The sequence below is a fragment of the Apis cerana genome, linkage group LG1 (assembly GCF_029169275.1).
Source record: "Apis cerana isolate GH-2021 linkage group LG1, AcerK_1.0, whole genome shotgun sequence".
In the NCBI taxonomy this organism is placed as follows: Eukaryota; Metazoa; Arthropoda; class Insecta; order Hymenoptera; family Apidae; genus Apis; species Apis cerana.
Window position 1 is genome coordinate 9,832,817 of NC_083852.1, and position 24,390 is coordinate 9,857,206.

General features: G+C 48.9%; 1 protein-coding gene across 10 annotated transcripts in view; it reads right to left on the reverse strand.

Annotated features, from left to right (window-relative positions):
• LOC107993719 (protein bric-a-brac 2-like) overlaps positions 1–24,390 on the reverse strand; it is a 208,467-nt gene that overhangs the window by 141,729 nt on the left and 42,348 nt on the right. For 6 of the 10 annotated variants that reach the window (XM_062081978.1, XM_028669277.2, XM_028669275.2 and 3 more), the window contains exon 1: positions 22,188–23,290. In XM_062081978.1, the coding sequence (XP_061937962.1) occupies positions 22,188–23,144 (957 nt within the window). In that variant the 5' untranslated portion in view covers positions 23,145–23,290. Of the gene's footprint in view, positions 1–22,187; positions 23,665–24,390 lie in introns of those variants that run through there. The other 4 variants (XM_062081994.1, XM_062082094.1, XM_062082150.1 and 1 more) reach the window with 1 other exon arrangement.

The following is a 24,390-nucleotide window of genomic DNA, read 5'->3' on the forward strand; positions in this document are numbered from 1 at the left end:
TCACGTGTGCAACCTCTCCTCTCCTCCTCCTCCTCCTCCTCCTCCTCCTCCTGTGTGCACGCCCCGAGTTAGTTGCAGTTCCCTCTGTCTTTCGAACAAACCGTATCTCGTTCTCCATTCGATGTACATATATATATATATATATATATATATATACGTAGATACAGATGCAAGAGATAAAGAATCGACCGCGCGTTTATCGTTTCGTCGCGAGGCAAACCCGGAACTTTTCGTTCGTTGAACCGAGAAGAGGATCGATTCGATGATTTGGCGAGCCGTCCCAGCTATTTTTATAATTCCGTCTGTGAGTAATTCCAATTTCGTGGTCGAATTAAATCAACGGCATAGATTAGAATATAAATTCGATCAGGCCTTTGTTCCATCCACGCAGCATGATTCCGTTTCCGGGCGAAGAACGCGATACACTCGGCGATAATGGCCTTCGAGGCGTTCTTAAATTAAATTGCATATCGAGAGGCGATAGGGCAGGTTCGGGATGGCCGCCAAATCTGTGCTAAACTCTCCGCGTGTATTTATCCTCTCTTTCTCTCCCTTCCTTCGGATTCGAGTACACTTGATTTTATTCGTCGATTCGGATCATTAGATGTGTACGTCGTGTATGTATCCAGGTTGGCCGGATGTTATCATCGGTGAGACGCTAATAACTCGGCTTGGAAGATATCCCCCTCTGAGAAACTATGTATTGCGCGTATATCGAGTTTACTCGATCGAGAAATAAAAAAAAAGGAGCAAACGATTATTTCAACGATCCAAGAAGATCCGCGCTCCCGTTTGGATTCCAGCAAAGGTTTGACTTTGCCACTTTACCTTCGCTTCAGGTGTTATCCTTGAAACGCGTGTTCAGAGAAGTGAAAATAACAATTACGGAGGAAGACGACGAGGGAGGATTTGTCGCCTCCTCCGTGTTATAGTAGATTTTTGACGTAGGAAAAGTAAGCTCTCCCCCCTCTCTCCCTCCCATTCGAGGGGTTATTAATTCACTCCATCGTGACGGACGATTTAATAATAACGAGGAGAGGCCGTGCTCTGGAGGGTATCGCTGTATAATACTCTCGTCCGATTCGAGACCATCCTTTGGCCGATCGTTCGTGGTCCCTCGAGTGGAATTTTCATCGGTGGAAAAACTGGAGGGGGAGGGCGGGTGGAGGAGGAGGGGGGACGTGGCAGAGCGACATGCGCGTTTTAGCGCGCGAAACAATATTTACAAAATGATGCGACCGCAGTCATCGTGGCGCTCGCATCGCGGGTAAATACGCGAAGGGGAAACGGTAAACAGAGCGAAAATTAAAATAACAAAGTCGAGGGAGGGAGGGGGGATGGCGAAATCGCGCGAGGCAATGGGGGAGGGGGGGACACGTCTAAATATCGCGGCCCCTTTCTCATCGCGGTTTTCGATCGAGATCGCGATAGGACTCGAAGATACCGACGATGAACGGTGATGATGACGATGAAAGCAGCACGAATTGGGAATTTTATGTATATTTTTTTCTTTCGAGTATTTTCTTCTTCGATGAAATTGAATTGTCCAAGCAGTTTAAAAATCGTTCTGTTTGAATTGCGTTTAGAATTCATCGTGTTACCACTTTGTTGGATATCAAACTTGGATTGTGAAATCATTGTACACGTGCATAGCGAAAACGGTGACAAAAGAGGAATTCGCGTATTTTCGTTCCTTTTTTTGATTCAGCGCGTAGTATACTTTTTTTTTTTCCTCCAAAAATAAAATTGAAATTGGAAGATAAATGATCCCGATTCGAGGTTGATATTGGAAAAAAAAAAGCACGATAAGAAATCTGAAATGATTTTCTATAAAAAAAAGAAAAAAATACAATAATATTAACAAAACCATTAGAAAAATCCGACCGTGAAATACACTCCACGTTTATCCAGCCCAGAGAGACGACAAGCTTAAATTCCAAATTTTAAGAAAAATTCGATAATACGTGCACATATCGGTCACAATTTTACTTCACAATTCAAATCACCCCGTCGAGAGTGCGAAACTCGATTACTCGGGAAAAAAGAGAAAAAGGAAAAAGAAATTGGACAGCGCACTTGTGCCAAGTCTCAACAACTTGGAGGACGAGGACGACGTACGCGATCCGCGTGCTCGCACGACCGGCACACGACAACCGTAAACGCCTCGAACGGAATCGTTGATTTCCGCTCTGCTTAGTGATACGCGGCGTCAGAGAGAAGAACGAACGGCCGCCGCTGTGAATCGCCGGGTGAACAGACGATGCAATTTCTCGCCAAGATAAACGGAGGAGGTTTCGCTTATCGCGCTGACTCGCGCCAATTGCGCAACCGTTTCGATTATTATTAACAACAATAATAATCGTAATAATGTGGTCCGATCCGAATCGTGTTATTTTTTTACTGGTCGCGCGAGGAGGGGAGGGGAAGAAGGAGGGAAAAAGGAAAAAAACACGAGAGCTATGAATAATATATATATATATATATATAAAACATTATCGGCTCCTATTCGTACAAAATATAACGCGACATGTACATACATTGAGAAGAGAATCAACGTTGTCGGCGAAATTGTGCCATTGTGTAAACACATTTCCATCCGTTATCGCGCACTTACCTTATCGGTTTACATTTCTTTTTCCGTTCGCTTTTAAATCGTCTATCTCGTAGCTTCTTTTTTTTCCCTTCTTCTTCTTCTTCTTCTACCTAAGAAATCGCACATCGCCGCGATATACGACGAATACGAATTTTTTCCAACACAATTTTTTGTTCAATGAACAACGGAAAAAGGCTACGTGTTTCGATCGTTACGGAAAAAAAGATCCACGACGAGACCGTGCGCGTCACGGGATAAGAAACGACGCTCGCTCCCGTACATACGCGCATCTTTTTCAAACGTAAACAAAGGGAGAGGAAAAGTCTCGCGAAAAAAGAAACGCATATATCGTTTCCCTAGGTTTCGCGATAAAGCCGAATTTATCTGTTCGGAATGAATAACGTTGACGGACGTGTCCGGGGCTTGTTCGCAATGCACCCCTGCTAAGTGACCGCGCCGCCGGCATATTATTCGTTTTACCAGCGCCGTGCACATATTCCGCGGCGGTCTATAACCGCAGTCATGGAAAAACACGCACACGCGAAGGATAATTACGCGTTAATAGCTCTTAATTTATGAAATAATTTATTATATAACGCGGGACGCGGCCGCGGCCGCGGAGGCGAGAAGAGGGGAGGATACAGAGAGAGAGAAAGAGAGAGAGAGAGAGAGAAAGGGAGAGTCGAGGGGGAGGGAGAGCGCACAACGGAGGACAGAACGAAACGGGACGGCAGGAGGCGGGGAGAGACGCGGCGCGCTCTCTCGCCTCCAGCCGGGGGATTTGCCACCACGGGGAGAGAAATGCCGAAAGAGGAAGCGCGACGCGGGTCGAGTAGCTGGAACCGGAAGCCGGTGCTGCATCTGCTCGCCGATCTTTCGAATCTCGCGCGCGCCCAGATGTCTCTCTCTCTCTTTCTCTGTGTATCTATCGGCGCGGTTGACACTGCGTATCGTTTCAAGGATAACCTGTTGTGTCGCGTGTTCCATTCCTCGACACTCTCTCTCGCTCGGGCAACGAGCGTTGCCGTTAATTTTCAGTCGAAAGATGCTAAATGCGTAATATATCTATTTACGCGGCTTGTTGTTACGGATGAAACGCGAAATGTTGTAATTTTTACGGCAGACTTTGAGAAAAAGGGGGAAATAAACGTTCAGCGTTGCAAAAGCTGTAAAATGTTTCTAAACTTTGCCATAGTTCAAGAATTCCTCTTGGTGTCGTCCACTCCTTTTTTTTCGTCGGTCTCTTAACCATGCTGCACTTGCTGCTTCTTTCTTCTTCTTTTTTTTGTTTTTTGGTTGCACTGGAATATTTATTCTTGGACTCGTATGTACGATATCGCGTATTATGTCAGCGATTCTCGAATGTGACATGAAGAGAGAGAGATGGAAGGAGTCGGAGGGGCTCTGTTGATAAGTCGAAGAATCAACAGTAAGTAATTTTTCGAATTAAAACTCGTTTTATTATTTTAATTACACGATGGAAAATATAATTAGAACTATCGTTGCAATTGCAATTAATCTTTAATTATAATCAACCCGTCAGCGCTTCTTGCGTTTATTATTCATTAATTTAAATTTCAAATTGCAAAGGTGAAACGACGTTTTATAGTTAAATTATACTACGAAACAAACACTTGACATCCCAACATCTTCTACCTCCCCTCCCCTCCAATACGATTACGTGTATATTTCGAAAAAGTACAAAGTACTTTCACAGAGTTTTACCGAATTACCGAATTCTCTCATCTTCCTCTCTCTCTCTCTCTCTCTCCTTCACTCGCGTATTCCTCTCTCTCTCTCTCTCTCTCCCTTTTCTTTTTTTATATATATATACACACGCGAAATCGCGTTATAGATCTCGCGTAATAAAATTAATACCGTTAGGAATAACAGCAGCTTTATATCAAAAGTTTTACGGCGCGCGCACTACAGTTACGAAGGTTACCGTATTATTGCAGCCTTCGCAATCCGCATTGTTGCCTCTCCGCTTTTAATACTCTTTATTGTCTCTTTTATAACCGGGATGACGCGCTTCTTTCAGCGCCGGATAAATTACACGCGGCATTGTACCTCTAATTTTAGAGGGAAAAGGGGAGGGGAAGGGAAGAAGGGACGCTCCTCTCTCGGACGCGGTGGTCGCGCGTCGTCGTTTCACGAGTTTCGCCTCGCGAAATACCTCCCCCCCCCCTCGCTCGCACTCGTTCGCATGTTCCTCATTCAATTCCACCTTGATGCGCGCCGGCTATAGACACCGCGCGGCTTTATATGAATAAATAAACGGGCCGATGGTCGATAACGCTTCTTCTTTTTCCTTTTTTTTTTTTCCCTCCCCCTTTTTACATACATCTCGCGCGCGCTTCGTCGAATCCTGCTAATTCAACCTTTTTCCTCGATCCCGTCGCCGGCTTCCCCTCCTCTCCTCTTCCCCTCGATCGAGTTCAGTAATATATATATGTATATATAGAGAGAGAGAGAGAGGGACTGCCGTACGTCGAAGACTCCTTAGCCCTCTTTCTACTCGTGGATATTATACATTGTGTAGCATGTATGTATGTATATGTGTGTGTGTACGAATTGTCGATGTATAATTGATCGGAATCGTGGGACGATATTCGCAACGGTTACGAGGAAATTAGAGAATAGGTTGGAAAAGAATATGAGCGTGATGAGGATGACGAAGCAAATTCTTCCGCTTCGTGGAAAGAGCCGTTTGCAAGATTCAGAAATTAAAATTATGATTTCATTCGGTTTGGAATTTGTTGCTTATTTGCGATAAAATTGAACGAATTGTGTTGTGAAATTGCGTGTATCGAGGAAAAATCGCGATTCCAGATTCAGCGCGTTCTCGAGACAATCGAGGGAGCATAGAAATAAAATGATAATTATTCGCCGCTCTCGAGGGAGCGAGAGCAGTGGTGCGAAATAGGATCGATTAAAAAATACAGATGACGTCACGCGATGGAACAGCGGAAAAAAGACACGTTCATCTTATTATTCTAAGTGAATTCCTCTTCTGATCCTTGAAGAAAATGCTGACAAAACGTCAGGGAGTAATTCTTTCTGAAAGCCTCGATAGAAGACGTACTAACCGGAGCGTAAAAGCCTCGAAGGAAGTCAGGTGGAAAGTATATATATATATATATATAATTTTCCATTTGTCCACAATTTCGATTCCATCGTTTACATTTGCTTGCTTCCAAACTTTTTTCAAATTTTTACCCGGTTAAAAAGTCGCGACCGTCGATCCGAGAAAGGAACAGAGCACGCTGATGACGATTCGATCGTCAGTGGCAATACGCAACAAGCTTAAGTTGTGCTAAAACTAATGACTAATCCTAAATTCCTCAAGTTAATAACAATAATAATATTAATAACGGAGTAGGAAACTCGGGAATTACGCAACGCGGCTACGAAGATGAGCACGCAGCCACTCGAGGATGCGATATTGTGCAAAACATAACGTATTCAACGTAAGCGCTAAGTAACGTTAAGTGGGTCGAATTTACTCTGCGCCTTATTATTTCTACTTTATATGCCAGCTCGGATCGGTGTGTGCGTAACTCGCGAGCCGCGCGTGTTTCAGCCGTGCGTGCGCGGTAGGATGTGACTTATTGCCGCGAATCTAGGTTATGTTATTCGCGATGGTAGGAAGTGTCTCGATTGTGTACAACCGAGTCCAACGGCTTCTCGTCTAATCTCCTTTGCTCGACCTTCGTTCCCCCTCCCTTTTCCCTCTCTTCTTTCTTTCTTTCTTCCTCCTTCATCTCGAAATTCGCACAACGCTTTTCTTTCACGGCTCGCCCCCTCTTACGGATGGATACGTATTATATTTCGGCCGATTATACCGGAAGACGGAGGACAGAGGACGGTGGTCACGAAGGATCGATCCGGTGTAGGCTCGGCGAACGTACGAAGCGAGCGAGCGAGCGAAACAGCTTGCTGTGGGTACTTATCTACGTATAAAGCGGCACGGTGAAATCTGCATATAATATTGATGCAATTTGCCATTAGAATAGCGACGGCTGAGAGTCTAGGATGTGAGCTCTATTCTGTATGCGGCGGCTGAATGGACCGGTTCAATTAGAGAATCATAAGTTGCCGTGATGGGGCCATCCTGCAGATATTACCTACGTTCGTACGGCCCTGAACCGATACCCGTCGCTTTTTATCATACCTCGAGTACAACGGTCTCATCGGCGGATATATACAATCGATGATTACGTAAACGAGAAAAATCGATACGCGTATTATACACGTGTACACTCGTCGCGTTCCACAACTCAATTTTTATTAATTACGCGAAATTGAACGCATTTAAATTACATAATGCGCGATGGTGCGGCGTTTCCATAGACCTTAATCGGTGCTTCGGTGCACCCTCCCGATGTATACGTACTCCCTTTCCCACCTACGCCGCCTCACTCCGCCCCGTCTCGCTGGATCGTCGATCGGGACAATACAGGTGTCTATACACGTATCCCACGTGTAACGGATTGTTACGTTACGATCGAGACAATAATTTTTATCCCATAATTGAAAACTCGGGATTCTCTTTCGTTCGAACTGCAACTGTATATCCTATGCAGACCCACTATCCATCCGTTCCGTTCCGTTCCGTTCCGTTCCGTTCCGTCCGTCCGTCCGTCCGTCCGTACGAGGGCTGCGCACAACGCGTGACACGTGGCTCGCGCGCGTCTGCGCATGCGCGCGGGACGCGATGCGCTTTTACGCATGTAGGCTATACACGATCGTACGATCGTAATAGGATTTATAATCGCGCGCGGAGACGCGAGTTCGTGCAATGGCAATGTTAGACGACCCACGTTGTGTCACGACGACTCGCATTATGCGGCATTATATGCGTATTACGATAATAATAACGACAGCGACGACATCGCCTGGAACGACGAACGGTTGAAGACGACGCCGACCCTCGCTACGGTAATGAATTTCATTATCGCCTTCTCTCTCTCGATCCCGCGGCCCTGCCTCGCTTCCCGTCTCTTTCATGCGCGCGCACATGAACATACACACGTACGTCACACGAAAGAAACGCGCGGCGCGCCGCGACACTGCGCTGTTGCTGTTGCTCTCACGGCATCCGTGCAACTGACTCGCTCCTTTCCTTTCTCGGTGATATCGGAGGACGGCAACGGGGTCACCGAGAATCGGGGTGGACGACGCCAGCAGCGAGGCACATCGGTGGTATTGTCGGTGAACGCGAGGAATGCCGCGGATGCTTCGCCCGGTTACTGCGATTCTAATTACTATCGTTATCGCGTTTGCAACTTTAACCCATTTAATAAGTCGCGATCACGCTCTACCGTTGGTCGCGAGCGACCAGACCTAGGCGTGCAGCAGCTGTACGCGAATTAAACACTCGCGTCTCTAATCGTTTATATAGACCGGCTGGCCGTATATCTCTGTATCTCGTTCGACCGCGACCGCGACCGAGACCGCGATCGAGATCGACGTCACTGTCGCAGTTTTATCTATCCATTCCTTTTATTTACATTTCGTTTCGATCAATTTGTTGGAACAATCGAACTCGATTTTTTTCTAATCGATCTCAACTAACCGAGATTGATTAAGGATATCGAGAGGGTATCGTTTACATCTCGATCTCTCGTTTCCGAGGTATCGACGAAAATTTTTTCCTAGTGTTTATTCCTATTGAATATTTATTGCTCATGTGTACGCGCTCGTGACAGCATACGCTGCAGCGTATAATACGTCTCTTATCGTACTGAATATTATACATTCTTTGTACCGTTTATATAAACTGTAAACAAAAGATAATCTCAACCTCTATATTCTCGATCTGTTGACTCTTAATAACTCGATATATCGTAATTATCGAAATTAATGTTTAAAATTTCGTAAAATTTTACGTTGACCAATCGCTGTTGCGAGAAAAGTAAAAAGTAAAAAATAAAAAAATAACTCGAATTGCGTTGCGATCCGAAGAATCTTTCAATCCATCTTTTGTTTATAGTCTATATAAACAGTGTAGAAAAATGTGTATCGCAATACGATAAGAAATAATAATGATAATATACTAATATAAATGTAACCTACTACGCGCCTACGCGATTGTTTCAGACAGATGCCGCGTGTATAGGAAGAATTTCGACGTAATATTATCGAAAGTTTTTCGCCGATATATCCAAGAAAACTGGGAGGTCAACCATCGCTCGCGTGTAACGGGAAAAAGTTAGTTAAAACGATACCTACAACACGATATTTCATGGTCATTGAAATCGATAAGAACGCGATCGATAACATTTATGTTGACACAATACGGCGAAGATTCCTTCCGAGGATGCGAGCGAAAATCAATTTCTCTGCAAAACTCATTCGCGTTTGCTTCCCGCAGAGATCGTCCAGAAAATTCGATAAGATGCTCCTATTTGGATAGATAGAACAGAGAATAGATTGGAAAGTTGCGCAAAAGTGAGGATTACGAAAAGTTCAGAAGGTGGTTAAATATAATCGAATATCTTTTAAACGAACGTTCCGTTAAAGAAAAATTAGCTACGGACGCAAAAATAATAACGTAAATATAAAATGGTAAAATATCAGATGCAATATATTTTATCCCGCAGTTAATTTAATTAACCTCGCGCAATAAAAATCGAGCAATCGAGTCGTAAGGTCGTAATTCGAAATAGATGATCAGATCGTATACGGCAGAAATTTTTCAATAGATGCATTCTATTAAAGCGATCCGATGTTAAAACTTTTTTTCCCAACGATTCCGCGAGAGAAAGAATCGCGGAAAAAAGAAAAAAAAGCCCGTTTCGGTTGTTTGAGATCGAAATTACGGGCATCGAACGCGAGAAAAACGGCGTTGGCTTGGGTTGGGGATTCGTCTTCGGATCGATTTCGTTCTTCGCGCCCTCCTCCTCCTCCTCCATCGAGGAGAGTGGACGATTTCTCGCATTACTCGTAACTCGTTCCATTTAGTCCATTAAACGCGCAGCGCCGCGTCATAATTTATTCCCCACCTTGTAATTCGAGTGCAGATTCGTTCGAGAGCGTATTACAATACCGGCGATGCTCTCCTCGTCCGAAGACGAGGTAAAATCCTTCTATAAATGGAGCAGCTCTCGTTAAACGGTGTAAAATTGTCCCTCTACGGATTCTCTTACGTACGAGGTCCGACGTAAATATACCTACCCGCGATCAACGTTTTTCAGAATCAACGTTTCGTTCGAAAGTTATAAACTGTTCTCGTTCCTTCGAGAGGAAGGCTGGAGTAGAGGGGGGAAGGGAGCACGCAGCGCTCCCCACTCTCGCTCGCTGTGCAATACGATCTTATCTAAATGTGGCACTTTCGACCAATAGGCTCGCCCGTTTTTTTACGAATGTATCGGCTATGTACGTTATTACCTGTTTTTCTTTGCCTTGACTTCTCTCGACGGGTGGGCACGTAATACTCGTATACTTGTCCACATCGCAGAGCCACTCTGCTCGCGAGAGAGAGCTCGCAAGAATCGATCGATCAATTCTTCGATTCGACTAATTGTCGTCGCGTCGTTGCGTCATTTCGTGACATAATTTCCCCGTATATAATTGTATATCGTTGAGATTTCACACGTAATCGAGCACGTGCTTCTTCTTTACGAAGGAAGACGGATTCAGATCGGAACCGCGATCCGCGAATCAAGCCGCGCGTGATGTAAGCGTGACGAGGCCTCGGTACGACGCAAGACCGTGACCAGGGTTAACGGTGAAATGGAATATTTAAAAGCTGCGTGAAATCGATACGATGTAAAGCAAAAGTCCAACGTCCCTCCCCTGTCCGGCTGTCATCTGTCACGAGTTTTTCATCGTTATTAGATCGCGGTAATTTACGTCATACGACGTATAAAGGGGACAGAGTCGTTGAAGGGACGGGAAGAGAGAGAGAGAGAGAGAGAGGGAGAAAAAAATCAGAAAAGAAATATACGCGATCACCGGGCGAACTAACGATGTGTGCCACGCTCCTGCGCGATATTTCATTACCCTTAACGAGTATGTTTTGAAAGCGAAAAGGACGGATAATTGATATTTTGATACGCGAAAATTTCATCGAATCGAGATACAGCGGATCCGCGAAATTCGTCCCCGACGTTCAAATTCAATTTCTTCTAATCATATATATTTTTGAGCGGAGCAGGGAGGGGGAATAAACGTCTGGACGATGGATAAAAAAAGATTCATACACCGGGTGGCCGAACATTCGAGAACCGGTCTCGTCTACGTACAATCGAAGAGGCGGCAGGTCTTGGAGGATATTCGAGCGTGAAATCGATAACGGCGAGAGTGTTGTTGCGTCAACGTAGCCGGCTCATCATCGGTTACGTTAAAATAGAGCGGTACGTGAGCGTAATGAATAATGAAAGTCGTGGCGCACACGCGTATTTACGGTGTCATTCGTCTCGCGTTTATATTTATCCGCGGACAACCAACCCGTATCCCGCGGGTTCAAACTTACTTTTCTCGTCCATCCTCGTTTCCCGTTTTCAAAATAATCGCGGAAATATAATCGCCTCTCTCTCTCTTTCGAGCGTAACACGGCGAGCTATCGATACGTTGTCGGCCCAATTGTTATTATCGAGAATTTCATTCCCGAAGAATTCTAACGACCGAGAGATTATTTTCGCAAGGACGATTCGCTTTTACTTCTTAAACTTTTAGCAGAGAGCAATTTGCGAGAAATTCCATTTTTACATTCCATCTCGAAAGTCCATTCGCGAAAAACATTCTCCGGAACAACCCGCGGTACGTTTTTCGAAAAATTCAATCCTCAAAAGTTCAGATTGTGGATCTGTGAGGCGAAGCCAGAAGAGTAAGAGTAAGAGTAAGAAGAGGAGGAGGAAGAATAAGAGAACGGTAGGCGTTTTTTCCCCTTTCTTTTTTTTCACTGCGCGGATTGCGCCAAAGTACCGGTGGCCTGGCAGTGGCGGCGTGCTTCTTCCTGAAAGCGCAGCAGCCGGCCGTTTGTAGCGAGCTAAGCAAACGAGGAGCTCGCCTGCATTCTTTACGGCAGACAGGCGCTTCTCGAGAGCGCCACTTTGCCGTCTTTCTCTCCCCACCCCTCTCGAGATGACACGTCGTTGCGTTTGTACAAGTCGGCGCGGGTGGTGGTAGTCGCGGCGGCGGTGGTGGTGGTGGCCGCGCGTCGGCGATAACACCCCCTAAGACCGAGTTCAACCCCCGGCTGTTCAACTTCTTGCGCGTTTGAACGATCCTAAATCTCGATCCACCTCGAGAACGAATTACGAAACAGTAACATTTCGATCAAAAGGAATTATCATTAATTTTTCTCTCCGCGAGAATCGTGTTCGTGAGGTAGAGAGCTCGGATTATTATATCGAGCAACGAGAAAAGGGGGGAGAGAGAGAGAAAAAAAGGGGACGTGGAGTGGCCAGAGCCACTGAAAGAGCCGTGGAATGGTTTGGGATCGCAGGTGGTAAAGGAAAAGAAAGAAACGAGAGAGAGAGAGAGAGAGAAACAAAGAAGAAAAAAAGAAGGGAAATAAGAAAAAGGCGGGAACCGCGGGAAGGCGAGAGTTATACTTGCTCTTCTGCCCGATTTAAACGGGCGGTAAGCGATCCGACAACAAGAAGGCAGAGAAAAAGAGAGGGAGGGAGGGACAATTTCCGGCATTGTCACGGTCGAAACAAAGTTTCAATTACTCTCTCGGTTGCCTCTTTTTAAGTTCGACTCTCGACTCTTTGCACGGAGTTTTAAATCGTCGCATCTGCGACCAGGCGCCAACCGTTCCTTCCTCCCCCTTTCTCCCTCCCGCGCCGGCCGTTGTAGTCCTTCCTTCCGCGTTTCGAGCAAGGAAGAAGGGGAAAAAGGGCGACGACGACAGAGCGGCGAGGAGGACGTAAAGTAAATGGCGAACGAAATGTTTTCCAAGCAGTTTGTTACGAGAGCGTGCGCGGCAAAAGTCCCACGCCGAGTTCGCCGTCAATTATATCCGCGGAATAACTTAACGGTCCCTTAGAAACTCGTTGAATGGTCTATTCAGTGGTTCGTTGAAGGTTCTCGAGTGTTATATAATAATAAAAGAGCATGTTCCGCACGGACATGACGCAAGTCGGGCCCGGTCCAGAAAGGGTGCGGACGAGCCTCCTTTATTCGCGAATTGGAAGCACTAAAAATCAAACCCTGACTTGCGTGCAGCCGCTCGAAGAGGGCTACGTATACACGTAACACAACTTTCTTCCTGGAACACGCTTTCGAATAGAATCGCGGAAACGGTAGTGGAGAAGGCAATAGAGAGAGAATGTAAAACGAACGTACTTTAGATGTAATTGGGTAATAAGGATCGAGAGTCTGAATGGTCGAAAACTATTAATGGAGGGACGGTGGCGTGTTGCTTTGTCCCCAAATCGACCGTTACCTCAAGGACAAGACCTTGACAAGGCGCGCGCTTCCGTCGAAAGCACAGCTGATGTCAACAGCCGTGTGTCGTCCGAGCAAAACAAAGCCGGCTCGGTTGGCGGATTTAGAAAGGGAGGAGACGAGCTTGCTCTGGCGAGGGCCGAGACGGAACGAGTTGGTTCGTAGTATCGAGAAGAGAAAAAGTAAAAACAAAGAAGGGGGAGGGGAAAAAAGAAATAAACGGGGACATAAAAGCCGGGGCGTAAAACGCTTTCGCCTGGCTGGCGATAATTCGGTCAGCGAAACAATATCGTTTTTATAGTCGTGGCGGTGCCTGGCCACGATAATAATATTTATTTCCAACTCGCATTAATTTTTCCGGAATGCAGGTCCGGAGAGAAACGGTAGCCGACCTTCGACCGGGCACGATATGGAATTCGAGACGCGCCGATTGCGCGCTCGATCGATCCGAAGATCCTTGAAATCGATCGAGAACCGATGCGAGAGTGCGAGATCGTCTCGCGTGGGAAAAAAAAGGAGAGAAGAACTCGAAGGCGACGAAGGGCGATCGGGAACGGGTTGACGGAAAGGGTTAGAAGGAGGGGGGGGCTCGGCTCGGGGAAGGCGAAAAAAAGAAAAGGAAGAAAAGGAAAGAAGAAAAAAGGAAGGAAGGCGCGTATTCCGTACAAGCGGTATATGCTTTCCTGGGTTTCCACGAGCGAAGAATATGACGGCGGTGACGTCAGTCTGAATATTTGAAGGGGGCGAGACTTCAAAAGAACACGTGTTACGGTGCTAGGACGCCGTTTAAATAATGCAAAGTCAACTTACTCTCCTCTCGTCCCGCTCTGCGCGTCTTTCTTTCTCCCGTTCCGTGTCTTTCATTGCCTTCTCCTTTCGCCCGTTGCGCTCCTCCTCTCCCTCGCGCGCTTCTTCGCGGCCCTTTCTCGCTCCGTCTCCGTCTTCGTCTCCGTCGCCGTCGAGGCCCTCCCCCCGAGTTTCTCCGTGCCGAGGCAGCCGGCTCCGTGCCACTCACCGCTCCCATTCTCTCCTTCCTTCTCGCCTCGCGCGTCTCGACTCGGCCGTTCGTCGAACCGTCTCCGTCTGGCCAACACCCTCCCTCTCTCTCTCTCTTTCTCCAACACGCGAGGCGTGTATATATATACACATCTCTCTTCCACTTTCGCCTCTCCTCTTCCTTCGCCCGAGTTCTTTATCTTACTTGTTCCCCCCCCGAAAAGCTGGCGAGAGCAACGGAGTCCGAAGTTTGTAACGATCGATGTGCCACCCTGCCGTATGTACGGAGCGCGATGAAACGTTAATGCAGCGAGGATCGGCCGTTCGTGCCAGGAATTTCGGATTTCCCTCCAACTCGTGCCGCGTCCGTGGCCGCTATTGTTACGAATTAACGGGATCGAAATCTTTCTTTCTCTTTTCTCTCTCGTAGCGAAGATTTCGGCCGCTCCCTCTTTCCTCCTCTTCCTCGAGAGAAGCTCCCATCGTCCCGGGATAATCGTACATATGCGGAATGGAAGATCGATTATCGATCGGTGTACGAGTGGCGAAAGATGCCATCCTACGAAACTTTTGATACGGAAATTCGGAGGGGAGAGTGGCGAGAAGGAGAAACAAAAGGGGACGAGGAAGAAAAAGAAGGAGAGGAGGAGGAGGAGGAGGAGGAAGAGCAAAAGGTAGAATTGGAAGCGGCGATCGGAGGAAAAGGAGGAGGAGATGGAGGAGGTGGAGGTGGAGGGAGGGCTCCGGGGTGGGGTGGCGGAGGAGAAGGTGGAGCAGGAGGAGGAGGAGACGATGAATGAGTCGTGTGTGCAGTCGATGCGATGCACGTGCAGGTGCATCGGGAGTGGGGGGCGGCAGGAATTCGCGCTGTCGCACCCGCGCATTTACCCCACCCCCGCGTCGCAGGGCGCAGGATTATGGAACCACCCCTGTGTACGAGGCCCTCTGTTTTTAGTCCCGGTTTTTTTCACCGATTGGCCACCCGCCGCGGAGCCGCCGGTGCGCCGTTCGTGGACCGAATTCGCGTGGGCGTTCGCGTTTCGCAGCTCGAAACCATTCCGTTCGGTTCCCACGCGCGGACCATTTGCCGACCACCCGCGGGAGGGAGGCCTCCTCCGACAGGACAAAAGATGCGCGCCCGATGTTAAACTTCTAAATTACCCCCCCTCCTCCAATCCTACGACCGGCAGGAACAGGAGAGCATTTCGTGAAATCTCGTCAAATCCTCCCTCCTACGTATTAAAATTTCCTCCACGCGTCGCTTGGGAGAGAGAGAGAAGACGCGAAACTTCTCGGCTCCGAGTATTACCCTGAGCTCGCGTGCCACGCGACCGTGTAACTCGCCTCGTACGTGGATTTTACACGTGTACTTGCACGTTTTACGCGGTGTACGTGGTAAAGGCGCGTCAACGCCGCAACGACCGAATGCATTAACCTCCCCGCCGCCCGGGTAATCTCCTTCTTCTTCTCCTCTCCCTCTATCTCGCTACTCCCACTGGCGTCGTCGTAGAGACGTTATAAAACCGGTAATAAACTCTCACCTCGTCTCTTTCCTCTTCGTCTCGTAAGAGGGATCGTTCTCATCCCCTTTTTTTCGCCGAGAGGAATTTGGAAAATCGCTCGGCATTTCCACTTACGAGTGTTCGAAGTTTTTCTCCCACGCCGCCTCCGACGTGTCTCATCCACCCCCGTTAACAGCGTGCCAGTCGCTTTCCCTTCCTCCCACACTTCCGTTTGCCACCCTCCTCCTCTCCGGTGAACTACTTTGCGTCCTACTTTATCTTCAGCCGTTTCTCACCCTCTCTCTCTCCACCCCTACACGCGGTTCCTACCTTTGCTTACCCTATATATATATATATATACTCATCTCGTTCGCCTCCTTCGAGGCGCGCACGTCATTCCGCATTATTTTCATTTTATCGTCAGCAATCTTAGTTAATGCAATACCGTCCCTCTTATTTTCTTCCTCTCTTTTCCCTCTCTCCTTTTATTCTTCCGGCTGAATATTCCAGCGGCCCCGCCGTGGAAAATGGACGGGATCTCTCGAGGCTCGACCTTGCCTCGGGCCATCGTTTCGATCGAGCCAGTTTTCCGATCTACTCGCCGCGAAAAGATCGATTCTAAAGTCGAATTCCATATATGTATATATCTTATCGATCGTTGAATTGTATAAGAGAGAGAAGAGGGGGGGATCGACGGTTTTTCTACTTGGAGACGGCAATCTCGACGGATACAATGGAACATAGAATTTTTAACGGCCGGATTGGAATACGAAACGAGGCGCGAGACAATGGGTTTTATCTCGACCCGCTATTTTCTTCCAACCTAGCGCTAATCTAGCTTCCGCGAAACAACATCCCCGATACCGACTTACGAAGATCGATTCCCGCGCCGCGCACGGGATTGATCTTTATCTCCGTGTCTACTTTGTTCCGCAGACGGTTTAATCACTCGCGTGTCATTTCCAATAATTCGGCGGAGGGGAGGAAAGGGGATGATCGAATTTAAATCGGATCGAATGAATCATGTTCTAGCCGCGAGTATCACGGTAGCGTGAGTCATCGACGTAAATGAGATTATATTCTACCTCCTAATAGTGTAACGCTCGGCATTAACAGCCGCCTCGCTCCGTTCCGACAAACAAATTTGAACGCGTGACTCAGCCAGACCTCTCGTATCGTGTGTAATACGTACAAATATATAAAGCGCGTGAGAGGTTGGCGCGCACGTTTCTCGAAACCTTTCCTTCCCCCTTTTTTCTCCTCCCCTCCTCTCCCTCTTTCGGTGGAAGAAGCGTACGGACGATAGAAATTAAGGTAGGGAGGGGAAATTTGACGAGTATTCTTTCGATGCAGTTTGCAAACGGTGAAGACAAAGAAAGGAGAAACGAGGTTTGGTCGATGCTCGACTCGAGCAACTGGAACGTCGTTGCATCACTTCCGGTATGCGAGCCATTGACTCGAGTCCGTTCATTCATGCTCGAGTCGATGTCTGCGTCAAGAGTTTCGCGTCTTGTTGAATTACAATGGGAGGATGGGGAGGGGGGATCGTTAATTTTCATTTTTATTCGCAGATCCCGAATGGCAATTAGACGCGAGGAAAGAAACGCGTTATCGCGGGCGATTACGGGACAATGAGCGATTTGCATTAGAATTCGCAAGTTTCGGACGCGAAATCTTTTTACATTTAGGCTCGAGTTTAAACTCGTTTCCAATCAGCGGACGAGGAAACGTCTATGAGACGTCTATCCGTGGAATCTTTCCGATCTCTGCAAAATATCCCACCGTGTGCCATTTACCCGCCGAATTCGAATTCGTTCCCTTCTCCTTCTCTTTCGTTTTCGGCGAAAAAGGGGAAGGAGAGGAAGAGCGCGGATTCGAACGGCGCGATTCACGACGGCATTGAAACGAGCGGTAGGATGGCGGCGAGGGGAGAAGAGGCAGGCGGAGAAGAGCAAAAACCGAAACGGCTCCCTCCCCTTCAGAATTAAACGGGCGTCGTGTCTTATTTTCCACGGGTCGCGCGCGTGCCTGTTGTACGCGATCGAGGGTTCCTTTCTTCCCCTCTCTCTCTCTCTCTCATCTCTTTTTTTCCGAAGAGGAGGACTCGGCGAAAAAGCGGGATGTGCAGCAACGAAACCGAGCAACGATCGTTTCATCGCGGGCCAGAACGAGACGGAGAGAGGAGAGGAAATAGGACGCGCGAGGGACGAGGCGAGGCGAGGCGAGGCGAGTGGAAGCAAGGGTGGTGGAGGGATGTAATCGAATATCCTAGAATTTAATTCTATCGGTTCGTCCCGCGCGTTCGACTTTCATATCGCGCTTTTTTGCGACAGTCATTAAATCTAATTTATCGCGACGCCCCGTGTCGCGTTTCAGGCATGTGTACACCGGCCGAAACACGGGCAGGGGGAAAGGCCGGATTTCCACGATTCGATTCAAATCGAAAAGACCCGCTCCCCCTCCCTCCCTTCGACCTGTCGCGCCTCGCGACGACTACCACCGGCCTCTCCACCCTCCCTCGTCCTTCTCGCCTGTCATCTCGAACTATTTCAATCATGGGGTGGCGGTGGTCGGTCGGTGACGGTGGCGAGCCGTTAAAAGCCGAGGGCAGGATCGAACCTGCCCCTCTCCCTCCGGCAAAAAGTCAAAAGTAAAAAAGGAGGAAACGGGGGAGGGAAGATCGATCGACCGTTGGATCGATCGATGATCGGGCAGGCGCGGGCGGGAGATAACGACGCGGAGAGGAGGTTATAAATCTCCTTCCGGTCGGAATCGGGAGCGAAGCAATCTGCGGAATGGTCCGGTCATCCGTCCATCAAGTCACGCGACGTACACACGTATTAATATGTATATGTATATATATATCTGGCTGGAGATTCGCGTTAATGTTGGACGCGGCTCTATCGCGTAGGTGCGTGCGGCGCGATGCGCGGGCCGCTCTCGCTCTTGCTCCCGCGTCCACGCCGTATCTCCCCTCTCGCTCCCTCGCGTGTATTTATGCGCGTTTCGATTCGGGGAAAAGGCAGCGCGCAACTCGGACGCGACGCAAGATAATTTCTGATTTACCGCGGCTTCGTCGGGCGGCTGTCGTGCCAGATCCATCCCGCGTTTTGGAAAATGGAAACCGGTGCTCTGCCGTTATCGCTCTCCCCCGCGCGTTTTTGGCAGGAGTAATAAGAGTTATCCTCGAAATGGACGTTAGATCCGAGGTTCCGGTGATCTTCGTTTCGATAATTGCAGCGAAGTGTAACGGATGGAGGAGAGGGGAGGAACAAGGGCGAGGCATTATTCGCCGAGAGTTTCCTGGGAAGGCAATTTTTGAAATATTTAAAACGCCGGGCGTATCATTATAGCTAGCCAAGCCGCCCCTTATTATAAATACGGGGCGAGAGGAGAGCATGGTAGCCACGTAAGTACGATTTCGATTCTCCCCCGAAAATTCCTCCTTTCTCTCGCGCAACGCCGAAATTATAACCGTGGACCCGCCAATTTCTTCCGGCTTCGTCGAAACTCTGCCATCGCCGGAAGCCACCGACGTATTCCTGTCGTGAGATCGCGTGCGTCGATCGACGAATGGAAGAGTAGACGTTCGAAGGCTAACGGAATACTTGGCTACTTTAAATTAAAAGTTTTATTTATTCTATAAAAACATATATTTTAATTTTAAAAATATAGCGATAACGATTAAAACTCGGCAAAAATGATCATTCACCTGTTTGACAAAAGCATGGCCTATTGAGTTTAATTTTAGCTCGATCTGCTCCATGAAGTAAAATTCAAATAGCTGCAGTATATTGATAAATACGCTGCTAAACACGTTCTCCTACCGAAGAATCGGAACAGGATTACTTTCTTCGAAAGAAAGAAAAAAAGGAAAATACGGACGAAGAGATCCAGCGAAACCCTCTTCCCGGAATATGGAAGCCGCAGAAATTCTTTTTTTACTTGTGCACGTGTGCATACACACGAATCGTGATTTATATTTTCTTCTCGGGAGGAAGGAGCAAATATTAGTGTAATAACCGAAGGAAAAGCGGCGACTCGATCCAGGAGTGGAAACCGAATCGAATCGCGAACGAATCTCGGCAGGGTTTGAATTAATCCCCTCCCGCAACGACGAACGGACGATAACGAAGCGCGCGTCTCGGGCGAACTTAAGATCGGAGCCCGCGATAAGGCGCGCAACTCTCGATCACTTTTTGACGGCCGGCGTAATCGAGTGCAGGCCGGTACACACACACAGGCTTCCGCCAGGAAGAGAGAAAGAAGAGGGTGTCGCACGCATTTTAATACATCAAACTTTTCAATTTTGCCCTCCTATCTCCTCCGCCCAAAATCGCGCTCCTGATATATCGCTTAGCTGGCCCGTTACGCGTTCACCGAGCCCGGAGGATCGATACGCGTGCGTGAAAAGTTTGGGAGGAAACACAATCAAGAGCCGGGGAAAAAAGCACTAATTTAAACGGGACGGAGCGAAGGAAATATGTAGTCCCCCCCTCGTGCACGATTTACCGTTTCAGATCCATCTGTGCGAGCGTCGCGACAGGAATATATCTGTCTCTGCGCGAAGGAGGAGGAAGTGCAACGTGTATATTATTGGCAAAAAGGACAACGCGAGGGAAGATTAAATTTTTCCCAACCGTGCTTGCGACGCGCATGCACGATTATCCCGGAAGGAATAACAATCCTCTCGCCAAGGATCGCCCTTCGACTCCTCCGTTTGCACCAATTTCCTGGCCATCCCGGATCGAAGCGCGAGTTAAAAGACAATTTATATTTAAATTTCGTTTCATTAAGGCTCTTTAATCCGAAGGAAATCCAGCTGGAACGATCCTTTGCGGCGGCTAAATCTTTGATAATCCATCCTTGAGTGGCGCCGCTCCTCCAACCTACCCGGAAGGAGTATTTTTCACGACGTTATCCTATACACTTGTATAGGATACACCGAGGGGGAGGGAGGATACGTAAAGAGGAGGCGTTACTTTTATTATTGCCCTCGAATAGAGAACGAATAGAGAGAGAGAGAGAGAGTTGGCCCTTGTATTAGGTGTACCCGCATCAATTAGGCATTTTAATCGGAGAGGTTTCGTCGGAATAGTTGCGATATACTAGCGTATTACGATACGAGCAGGCATACCCGGAGAATTGGAACGTGGTTGCGTTAACATAATGGAATTCCGCGGAATGTTATACCCATTATACATACCCGATTGCGTCACCATATCATATATATATATATATATACTTTACGATAGAAAAATAATACCCCGACCGCTCGCTTCAATTTTCCGCTTTGCTCAGCAAACGGTCGAATTCGCATCGATCTGCGCGAGATGGATCGAAGAAGCGTGTATATATATATATATGTGTGTGTACGTATTTTCTTTGTATTCGATACAAACGAAAAAAGATTTTCGAGATATTTCGTTGGATTTGCGTATTTTTATTTTCCTGCATTGCAACAATTGCATTACACGCGATAATATTATCATGTATACGAATATTAACACGATAATCCAATAATTCCGGCACATTTGATAATTCGACGTTCGCCGAAATCCCTAGCGTGCCTTATTAAACTTATTTGGAAAAATAAAAAAGGGAGAAAAATCGGCGTCGTATCTACTTCTTCGTGTACATATATATATATAAAAAAAGAATGATCCGTGTTACAAAAAGAGCGGGGAGGAGAGCAGGCTCTCTCTTCTTCCGAGAGAGAAAAAATATCAACGATTTATTAACAGCGAGGTTCAAGACGGAGGAAACAACGATGGACGAATGGTTGCGGTGGACGACAACGAGAGGCGAAACGAGAGGACGCGCCGGCCACTAGCTGTTCGTTTAATAACTTGCGTCGGTGGCGAACGATAAATAATGCAGGAGACACCGTCGTCCCGATGTAATTAACGAGAACAGTCGATACCCGGTGTGTGTCACGTATGCGCGAACGAGCGCGTAGTCAATATTTGTCATTCGTTTTAACAAAAAGAACGTTACAAAACGGTCGAATGCTCCCCGTCCAAATATTGACTATGCTCATTGACGTTCATTGATACTCTCAATTAGTGCACACCGTCGAAGCCGATCGCCGGGTAATTGGACCTCACCCGGCAAAAGGCTCGGTCTTCCCCGTCAGAGACGACGCTCGAAAACATTCCGAACCGTGGCCGATGCTCCGTAATTGGCCCGGTCCCTAACCTACGATCTCTCGCAGCCTAGCCGTCGTCTAGCCGCTTCCTCCCCAATTACAAATCGCGCGCCGCCACTCTCTCCATCCTTTGCACCTCCTCCGTTCTTTCCAGACTTTTCACTTCCAAACGAGACTAATTTTAACCAACTTTCGGATAAACGTCCCGATCTAATTTTTCGCGCTATTCTCGTTTAGAAACAACGTCTCCTTACGATTCGCCGCATGGATATATATATATATATGTATGTATATGTATATGTATAGATGTATCTCGAAACGAGTATAAACGGGGTTGTTGTTTACGCGCGGTTTTTGTCGCGTATGTTTACCCTCGTTCGATTGTTGCGTCGACAAACGTGCTCCCCCCTCCCTCGAGCCCCCGCCGTGGGTCGTTTCGCCGGCGAGGCGATCTCCACGCGGCGCCAAATTCGTTCCTCGCGTCGTACACCGTACCTACGACTCGGGAATGCTCGGCAGTATACAAAAGAGAAGAGATCTCACTCACCCTTTCCTCCTCGCGAATCATCTCGGCGATGCCAGGCTTGATCTCGAGATCGTCCCCCGGATTAGGTGGGATGGGTCCCGGCTGGGGGTGGTGTTGCTGCTGCTGTTGCTGCTGCTGCTGCTGCTGCTGCTGCACGACGAGCTGCTGGCCATGGGCGGTCAGGTGGTTGACGGGCGCGTGGGGACCGGAAGTCACGTGGGGAGGCACGTGGTGAGCGGGTATGGAGTGCGAGCTCGGCTGGCCGGGCTGAGGGGGCGGCGGCGGCGGCGGCGGCAGGGGCAGCGACACCGGAAGTTCTTGGAGGTTGATCTGCGGCGTGACGGAGACGTTGGGCGTGCCCGGGGAGCCGAGGGACCGCGGGGTCGAGCTGCTCGGCAGCATGCCGTGGATGTCGGGCACGATCACTCCGCCGCCCACTTGGTTCGGCTCTTGGTCGTCGGGGATGCTGCCCGAGCCGGGGATCCGGTCGGGGCTGCACGCGGGGGGCGACCTCTCGCCCGATATTCGGCGCCTCTTCTTCCTGTGAAGCGCGGCGTTCGCCGCCTCCTCGAGGTTCGATCTCGAGGTCAACTCGTGCTCGTTGTTCACGTCGGCCAGGCCGCGTATCTTGAGGCTCTCCGCGACTTTGAGGAGGGGGCCGATCTGCTCCTGGGACACGTTTATCTCCCCCTTGTACATGAACTCGACGGCGGCCTTGAGCTCGGGCCACTTGATGTCCTTCATGATGACGATCGGGTGCTGGCACGGGTTGTCGAAGAAAAGGGCCTGGAAGTAGGGGCTGCACGCGGACAGGACCATCTTGTGCGCTTTCACGCTGTGCCCGTCGCAGGCAAGGGTCACGTCAACGAAGCTCTCGCTCTGGAGAAGCTGGTCGAACACGTTGGTCAGATTCGTCTGGTAATTGTTCCAACGTAGGCAGAATTGCTGGGGCGACCCAGCCCCGCTTTGCTGCGTCATGTTTGTCGCGTCGAGAAATCTCGTCCTCCGGCCTCGATCGTCTCTTCCTCTTCCGTTTCCGTTCCTCTCTCCTCCTCCTCCTCCTCCCACCCCGTTTCCCTCCTCCGCCCCGACCTCCTCCTCCTCCTCCTCCTCCTCCTCCGCCTCCTCCTCTTCCTCTTCTTCTTCTTCGTTCTCGCTCTCGTACTCGTTCCTCTCCACCTCTCCTTCCTTCCTCTTCTTCCTCGCCGCTCCTCCTCCTCCTCCTCCTTGTCCCGCTTCCTCCCTCTGTCTCCTCCTCTTCCTCTTCCTCCTCTTCCTCCTCTTCCTCTTCCTCTTCTTCCTCTTCTTCCTCTTCTTCCTCTTCCTCCCCCTCCGCCTCCCCCGCCTCCTTCGGCCTTTTGGCGCGCTTCCTTACGCGTTCCGCGGCCTCCTCTTTCGCCTTCACCCTTCCCTCCGTTTTTCGGTCGTCGAAACTTCTCTCTCCTCTCCCTCTCTCGACCGACCGGTCACCAACGAATTCTCAACAGCGAGGCCGCATCTGGAACACACCACGTACACACAGCCACGAGACGCGAGAAAGATGCCACGCGCGTCTCCTTTTTTTTTTTTCCCTCTTCTGTTCGTCCGTTGGGGAGGGGGGAGAAGGGAAAAAACAAAAAAGTTGGCTCGCCTATCCGTCGAACGTGCACGGGATTCTTTCACCCGAGGATCTCGTCACCGATTTCATTTCTCTGCTTCCTTCTCTTTCTCTCTCTGTCCCTCTCCCTCTCCCTCTCCGTTCGTTCGTTCGTTCGCTCGTTCGTTGGTTCGTTCCTCGGACACGGAGACGAGTTTCGAGAGCTTGCTCTCGGCCAAAGTTCCAATTTTCAAATCCGAGTCCAGCGCGATTCACGGTAACGCGAGAACGGGGCGCATCGTCAACACGGCGCCGGGAATGCGAGAATCGACCGATGATCCACGTCACGTCGCGTCGCGTCGCGTCGCGTCAACCCGCGGATTACGAGCCAACCGGCTGGCGTGGGCCAGCGCGCGCGCGCGCTCGCGCGCGACTTTCGAAAAAGGGGTGACAACACCGTGCGTTTCCACGCGCGCGCCACCGAAACCGGGACGACTCTTCTCTTCCTTCCACTATCTCCCTCACTCTCTCTCTCTCTCTCTGTGTTTCTATCTCGCCGCGAGTATGTTTATTATCACGTGTCACGACGATTCGATTCTCGATCGAAACTCACACGTGTGTTTTTCTCACGATTTTCTCACTCAGTTT